At 40.8% G+C, this 8,902-nt stretch overlaps 1 protein-coding gene across 1 annotated transcript in view; it reads left to right on the top strand.

Annotated features, from left to right (window-relative positions):
• Positions 1–782: 782 nt before the first annotated feature.
• The window catches only part of LOC134358715 (deubiquitinase DESI2), a 321,094-nt gene continuing 312,974 nt past the window's right edge, over positions 783–8,902 (top strand). Inside the window, exon 1 of the mRNA XM_063071200.1 lies at positions 783–1,609. Coding sequence (XP_062927270.1) covers positions 1,571–1,609 — 39 coding nt within the window. The 5' untranslated portion in view covers positions 783–1,570. The remainder of the gene's footprint in view (positions 1,610–8,902) is intronic.

Here is an 8,902-nt window from a genome sequence, read left to right as displayed (position 1 = left end):
GTGATTTGAATTTGCAGTGGTTTGCCATTACAGCTCCTTGATGGTCCGGTCCGCCAATTTAGTATATACTTGCTTTCTCCATCTTTAGCAGCATTCAAGAACATTAAAAAAAAACTTAAGTTTTTGATCCAGATGTTTTTCACTGTAAGCATTTGACAAAATAATATTCTGACTTTTTATTAATTAAAGGCATTTGGAAGGGAGATTGTGAGGTTCAAGAATAAGTGCATTTCCCCGTGAGCTTCTACCGTCTCTTGCGGGAAGGATTAGTTGAAATGTAAACGAACTGGAGCCCCTCCGAGCCGTGCGGTACTGGGCTAACTGTCCTCGAAAATCACGTGTAGTTGACTCGAACGAGGCGATTTATTTTGGGATTGTCGAAATGCAGTGGATAAACTAATCCTAGATGCCTGGATTTTAAGATGAACCGCGGCACCACTTTGGACTAGAGCGGAGCGGCAGCTTGCAAAAAATATATGACCATTTTCCGCTCGAAAGCTAGAAATCGCAATGTAACACGCTGCAGAAACATGTTCTCCGTCTGACTGGCGGCGCTGTCAGCAACTAGTGACTGCATTTTTCACATGATCCCGTCTCTTGCCAATGTCGTCAGTAGCACCGAGTGACAAGTTCTTATTTTAGAGTGATCACTTCTAAATGAGAATAATCCAATTCATTTCTCTCCTTTGACTTTAACCTTCGATCCAATTCAGATGCTCTAATGTATAAGTGTGCGCTTAAATGATAGGAATTAGTCCTGCAATAAAGAATAACGTTTTAAATTGAGTCTTTTTTTTATTCAGAGGATTGCTAATTCACACGAGATTTCCACGTCAATGATTTTAAGCGAGTTTTCTCGCTGCAGCTCAGCTTTAGTCGTTCCCGGGCCTCTCGGAGCTGTGGACGCTAATGATGTAACCAGCTCAGGGCGAGCTCCGTCAGTTTGCAGTGGCTGCTTTGAAAGCCAAGCCGGATAGCCGGTTTCTCGGGCTCGCTTCAAGTGATGTCATCCAACTCCAGCCAGGCGAGGGAGAGCCTCGCTGCAACGCTACCCTGGACAGCGCCGGCCACCGCTGCTGCTGCCAGTCTCGGCAACACGCAGGCGGAAAAGTAACGTACACTTCAGCTCCAGTGTCTCCTGAAACAAGCAAGACCAATGGACATTAAGCAAGCATTCTCCAATGGGGCAGTGGCGCCTAATGCAGTGATTATCTAATGCTCCAACCAAAGCAATCTCTAACGTGCAGTTCAGCCGGTATATTGTTGGGCATTTCCAATGCATTTTCTTCGAAGTGCATAAATATAGATTTCTAGCCTTTAGGCTGGATTTATGGAGCGGGGTACTACCTATGGATGAACTGTCAGTACACTCTCCCGATCACATTGTACGAAGTAGAGGGAGTCCTGAGCACACCGTGTATCTTTGGACATTGGATAGATTTCCGATTCATGCTTGAAAAAATTATTGTTTCGCGTGTTTGATCTTGAATGCAACCGTAACGTGAGAGCGAACTGGGGCCAGTACCTGATCTGAGGATTATTGGAAACTGAATGATCTCTGCAACGAGCGATGGCAAATGAACCAGTCATTCTCAATGTTTACGATATGGTAAGTACCTAAGAGCATCCTTTTGATGCAATAAAATAAAATCCAATTGGTTGCTAAATATTGTAAATACGGGGTCGGCATTGGCCTCACTTCCCAGAGGTTGTTGAATTACTCCATCTCTGTTTCAGGAGCAACAGAATCTATATTAACTGAATTGACAGAATGATGGTGTGTATTCACATTGAACTGAAGAGTTATAAGTAGGGCTCTTGGTGTTGAGTGAATCTCTGCTATCTTTTTGAGCCTCTGGTTTATTGTTTATGTTTTGCAGTCTTATGACATTTTTATTATTATTACTTAGGAATGTTCTATTTGTGCAATTGATAACCTTTCTCAGTGGAACACAGATGTATGGAGAAATATAGCAGCAGGATTCTTGTTATTTAATATCCAGCTGTGAAACACCTTGCCAGCCTTTTAGGATTTCTATAATACTGAATTACATGGTATCCAAATCTCAGATCATTCAGTTACGTACAGTGCACGCCTGTAATGCCAATAAGGGATCCCTGCATGGCAGGTTAGACAGTTCACAAGAGGTGAGAGTTACCCTTGACTGCTCTGAGGTACTTCCAAGTGATGTCAGCAGAGATCAAGGAACTGGTTGCTCCCAGGACCTCAGGCCCAAAGAGGTGAATGACAGAGGGGAGTGAAGAAAAGCAAATTCCACCAAACTGTCTCATGTTGAAACAGCAATCTGTTTAACATTCAATTGATAAATTGCTCAAGGAGTACTCTAATAATTTAGACTCCCACTGTACCTCTTGTTGCATTGTGATCATTTGCAAACTACTTCTGGTGATCCATAATTTTTAACCCTATAATTATTGTGACAATTCAGTGCAGTGTAATATATATCAAGGCATATGTCCAGAACTAACATACAGAAAAATTCTGTTCACATCACGTTCTTGTTTGCTATAAAACCTGAGCAATGTAGATAAAGGAAAACAAAGAACTGTTCTCTAATTACGATGAACAGAAACTTTAACAAATGTCCAAAGGAAATAATATATTTAGAGGTTGATTTAACATTTATAAGCCTTTTGAACGTTGTATTATGTCAGCTTTTATGACAAGCTGTGCAAACTTCCATTATAATGAAACCTCAAATTAAAATGGTGTATCTGAATTAAATGTGTTGAATGTACATAGGTAGAGTCTGTCATGGAAATAAAGAGATGGTGCACCTCACACAGATGGAGTCACGCTTCTTCATTTGTGAGATGGCTGGGTTCAGTTCAGAAACTATATGATCCCTTCTCAGTGAATATCCTTGTTATGGAATGCCTTAACATTCACAAACAGAGCAAGAGCACACACTTGTGTAACAATTGTATAAAAAAGAGATTCAATGTAATCCAAAGGAAATTTTTCAAACAAAATATGACACTGAGCTACAGAACGTGATATTGGGACACATGACAAACTTGGTCAGAGGTTGGTTTTAAAAACCTTATGTAAGGACAAAATGGAGAGCTAAAGCAATGGAATGGTTGGGTGAGGGGAGAGGGGAAAAGTTCCAGAGTATAGGGTTTAGAAAGCCGTTGTCAATTACAAGGTGATTAAAATCAGGGATGTACAAGGGATAGCCAGGTTGAACAGCATTATGGAGATGTGGAATCATGTTGTCATGGAGAAAAAGAAAGTCAAAGAAAAATATTTGATATTGTCCAGCTGAAACCCAATGTGGGTCAGTGATGTCAAGGATAATGTGTAAGTGGGACGGGTGAGTTTAATTACGGGTAGAGTTTTGAATAGATTAGCATGCAAAATACAAGGGCAGCTGGGAGATCATTGAAATGGTCAAACCTAGAAGCATTGGAAGTATAGATGAGGATATCAGCAACAGATGGTTGGAGGTGATGTTGCATTATAAATGAGAGAAAGAGCAGTTTTGGATTTTGAATTTAATTTTGAAGGTAAAGAAAGAATCTGAGGATGTAAGAAGTCTGCTTCAGCCTCATGTTAGTATCCAAAGACAAAGAAACAGAGAGAGCAAGGAATAGTTTGTGACAGAGAGCCAGCACCTTGGTCGAGCCATATTTAGCTGGAGGAAATTTAATGTTGTATAAGCAATCCAACCCATCAAGATGAAAGGAGCTTGGTGCATTCAGTACGATTTTGAAAAAAAGGATGTCATTCATAGATTCTTGAGGAACTCCAAAATAAGGTAAATTTTCAGGCTGACCAGCCAGAAGAAAAGATGACTGAGGGAATGAAACTGAAAGATGATTTCTAAGAAAGTGGGAACTCTGATATCCTTCACTAGTCTAGTCTAACTGTGACTCCAGACCCACATTTAGTTTGGTTAACACTCAATTCAGCTGCATTGTTTAAATGGTTAATATCCCTACATGAATAAACAAAATGCAATGCTTAACTCATAAATTAAACAGTAAGAGGATTTAGAGACAATCATTTTTATTCAAACCACCCAACCCTGTTTATATTCACTGTTCAAAAGCTCTTAAAAGGGAGAAAAGACACTATGGTTAGTGCTTTGTTAAACTCCATTTTACTCCTTGAGGAGCAGAGCATATTATGTGCATTGATATGTTAGATAACATATACGTTTATCTGAAATCTGATTATATTGTATGAGCTGTATTCTGCATAACAGATGAATGCAGGAGAGCTGAATATCTATAAACTGAACTTTACATAAATCCAACAAAACTGTTAAGTATGCTATCTTTTAAAATTTTTTTTTTACCATTTTTTAATTAACTATGTTTATAAGGGCAACAATGTCACTCTTTCAAACGGAACACTTATGCTTGCATTTAAATTTATAAAACATTCACACTCAGAACATCATGTTCACTTGGCCTAATGACCAAGCAATTTAAATGAGCATTTTTTGTAGGAATATTTGAAATTTTCTTTAATCATCTGTCTGATTTAAGTATATTCAATGACTTGACCCCCACAGTCATCTGTGGAAATGAATTCCACAGATTCACTAACCTCTGGCTAAAGAAATTCCTCCTCATCTCAGTTCTAAATGGATGTCCCTCTATTGTGAGGCTGTGCCCCCTGGTTCTGGACTCGCCGACTATAGGAAACATCCCCTCCAATTCTACTCCATCTAGGTATTTCAATGAGAACCTCACTCATTCCTCTAAACTTTAGCAAGAACAGGCCCAGAGTAAGCAAACACTCCTCATACATTAACACTTTTATTCCTGGGATCATTCTAGTGAACATCCTCTGGACCCTCTTCAATGCCAACACATCTCTTCCTAGATAAGGGGCCCAAAACTGCTCACAATACTCCCAAGTGCAGTCTGACAATACCATATAAAGCCTCAGCATTACATCCTTGTTTTTTTATTCTAGTCGTCTCAAAATGAATGCTAATATTGCATTTGCCTTCTTTACCCCACACTCAGTCTGCAAGTTAATCTTTAGGGGATCCTGCACAAGTCCCTTTGTACCTCTGATTTTTGAATTTTTACCCTGTTTAGATAATAGTCTAAGTCTTTATACCTGCTACGAAAGTGCATGCCAATACACTTCCCTACATTCTATTCCATCTGCCACTTCCTTGCCCATTCTCCCAATCTGTCTAATTCCTTCTGCAGACTCCCTGCTTCCTCAGCACTACTTGTCTGTCCCTCCACTACTTGTCTCATCCACAAACTTGGCCACAATGCCATCAATTCTGTCATCCAAATTATTCACATAAAATTTGAAAAGAAGTGTCCTAACACAGACTCCTGGAGAACACCACTAGTCACCAGCAGCCAACTAGAAAAGGCCCCATTTATTCCCAGTCCTTGCCTCCTGAAAATCAGCCAATGCTCTATCCGTGCTGTTATTGTTTCTGTAGTACCATGGTCTCTTATTTTGATAAACAGCCTCATTTGCAGCACCTTGTCAAAGGCCTTTTGAAAATCCAAGTAAACAATATCTGCTGACTTCCTTTGTCTATTCTGCTTATTAGTTCCTCAAGGAATTCCAAAAGATTTGTCAGGCTGGAAACCATGTTGATTTTGGCCTATTTTATTATTTGCCTCCAAGTACCCCGAAGCCTCATCCTTAATAATGGACTCCAACATCTTTCTAACCTCTGAAGTCAGGTTAATGGGCCTATAATTTCCTTTAGTCCAGCTCCCTCCTTTTTTAAAGAGTGGAGTGACATTTGCAATTTCCTTGTCCTCCGGAACCATTCCAAATTCTAGTGATTCTTGAAAGATGGTAATTAATCCTCTACAATCTCTTCAGCTACCTCCTTCAGAACCCTGGGGTGTAGTCCATCTGGTCCACGTGACTTACCTACCTTCAGATCCAATATCTTCCCAAGCACCTTCTCCTTAGTAATAGCATCTACACTTACATCTGCCCCTGACACTCTGAGATTTCTGACATACTGCTTGTGTCTTCCAGAATGAAAACTAATGTAAAATACTTATTAAGTTCATCCACCATTTCTTGTTCCCATTAATAGCTCTCCAGTGTCATTTTTCAGTAATCTAATATCCATTCTAGACTCTATTATGCTCTTTGTATACCTGAAAAAAAAACTTTTGGTATTGTCATTTATATTATTGGCTAGCTTACCTTTATATTTCATTTTTTCTCTCCTTATGGCTTTTTACTTGCCTTCTGTTGGTTTTTGGAAGCTTTCCAATCCTCTAACTAACCACTAATTTTTGCCGTATTATATGCCCGCCCTTTTGTTTTTATGCTGTCTTTAACTTCCCTTGTTATCCATGCTTGTATCATCCTACCTTTAGAATATTTCTTCATCTTTGGGATGTATCTATCCTGCAACTCTGAATTACCCCCAGCAACTCCAACAATTGCTGGTCTGCCAACAACCCTGCCAGTGTCCCCTTCCAATCAACTTTGGCTAGGCCTGCTTTCATTCCTCTGTAATTCATTTTACTCCACTCTAATACTGACATATCTGACCTTAGCTTCTCCCTCGCAAAGTGCAGCATGAATTCTATCATATTATGATCACTACCTCTTAAGGGTTCCTTTACCTTAAGGTCCCTAATCAAATACGGTTCATTACACAACACCCAATCCAGAATTGCCTTTCTCCTAGTGGACTCAATTGCAAGCTGCTCTAAAAAGCCATCTCATAGGCATTCTACAAATTCCTTTAGGATCCAGCAACAACCTGATTTTCCAAATCTACCTGCATCTTGAAATCCCTCTTGACTATTGTAACATAAGAGTATAAGACATAGTAGCAGAATTAGGCCATTCAGCCTATCGAGGCTGCTCTGCTACTCCATTATAGCTGATCCCGGATCCCACTCAACCCTATACACCTGCCCTGTCGCCATATCCTTTGATGCTCTGACTGATCAGGAAACTATCAACTTCCGCCTTAAATATTCCCATGGATTTGGCCTCCACCGTAGTCTGTGACAGAGCATTTTACAGATTCACTACTCTCTGGCTAAAAAAATTCCTCCTTACCTCTGTTCTAAAGGATCACCCTGAATTCTGAGGCTATACCCTCTAGTTCTGGAGAACCCCACTACAGGAAACATCCTCTCCACATCCACCCTATCTAGTCCTTTCAACATTTATTAGGTTTTAATGAGATTCCCCCCCACATTCTTCTAAATTCCAGTGAGTACAGGCCCAAAACTGCCAAACAATCCTCATATTAACTCCTTCATTCCCAGAATTATCCTGGAGAACCTCCTCTGGACTCTCTCCAACGACAACACATCCTTTCTGGGGCACAAAACTATTGACAATACTTCAAATGCAGCCTGACTGGTGTCTTCTCTCCTTGCTTTTATATTCTATTGCCCTTGAAATAACTGCCAACATTGTACTTACCTTCTTTACCACAGACTCAACCTGTAAATTAACCTTCTGGGAGTCTTGCAGGAGGACTCCTAAGTCCCTCGGTACCTCTGTGGTTTAATCTTTTCCCTATTTAGATAATAATCCATACTATTGTTCTTTTTACCAAAACGCATTATCATACATTTCCCAACACTGTATTCCATCTGCCACTTTTCTGCCCTTTCTTCCAATTTGTCTCAGTCCTGCTGCAATCCAGTTGCTTCCTCAGCACCACTCCTCCACCTATTTTCTCTGCAAACTTTGCCACGAAACCATCAATTCCATTATCTAATTCATTGACAAAGAATGTGAAAACTAGTGTGGCCCCTGAGGAACACCACTAGTCACTGGCAGCCAACCAGAAAAGGCCCCCTTTATTCCCACTCGCTGCCTCCTGCCTGTCAGTCACTCCTCTATCTATGTCAGTATCTCTCCTGGAACACCATAGGATTTTATCTTGTTAAGCAGCCTCATGCGTAGCATCTTACCAAACGCTTTCTGAAAATCCAAGTAAATGACATCCACTGCCTCCCTTTTATCCGCCCTGCTTGTTACTTCCTTGAAGAACTCTAACAGACTTGTCAGGGAAGATTTCCCTTTACAGAAACCATGCTGACTTTGACTTATTTTATCATTAATCTCCAAGTACCCTGAAACCTCATCCTTAATAATGGACTCCCAACACTTTTCCTGCCACTGAGGTTAGGCTAACTGGCCTATAATTTCCTTTCTTTTGCCTTCCTCCCTTCTTAAGGAGTGGAGTGACATTTGCAATCTTCCAATCCTCCGGGACCTTGCCAGAATATGTGTTTCTTGAAAGATCATAACCAATGCATCCGTTATCTCTTCAGCAACCTCTCTTAGGACTCTGGGATGTAGACCATTTGGTCCAGGTGACTTATCCACCTTAAGACCTTTGAGTTTGCCTAGCACGTTTCGTTTGTAATAGCAATGGCTCTCACTCCTGATTCCTGACACTCATGGACGTCTGGCACACTGCTAGTGTCTTCCACAGTGAAGACAGGTACAAAGTACCCATTAAGTTCATCTGCCATTTCTTTGGCCCACATTACTACCTCACCAGCATCATTTCCCAGTGGTCCAATATCAACTCTTGCTTCCCTTTTACTCTTTAAATAACTGAAAAAAATGCTGTGGACCAATTTGAGACATCTCTGACCTTAGCAGCTGGGAGGCAACATACCGTCTGGGTCTCCCTTCCATGTCCATGGAATCTCTTGTCTGCTCCTGAAACTGTGGAATCCCTTCTCACTACTGCACTTCCCTTCTCCACCCACCCCCCATTTCCCTTCTGAACCACAGAGCCAGACTCAGTGTCAGAGACTCAGTCACCTCAGTTTCCTCCTGTTAGTTTGCTCACCCCCAACAGTATCCAAAGTGGTATACTAACCCTTGCTGCCATTTTACGTCATCAATGCTACCAGCACCATCTTTGTCAGAGTGATGTAAGCA

This window comes from Mobula hypostoma, chromosome 1, assembly GCF_963921235.1.
Source record: "Mobula hypostoma chromosome 1, sMobHyp1.1, whole genome shotgun sequence".
Lineage (NCBI taxonomy): Eukaryota > Metazoa > Chordata > Chondrichthyes > Myliobatiformes > Myliobatidae > Mobula > Mobula hypostoma.
Note: the sequence above shows the minus strand (reverse complement) of the source record. Positions and strands in the feature narration are given on the sequence as shown.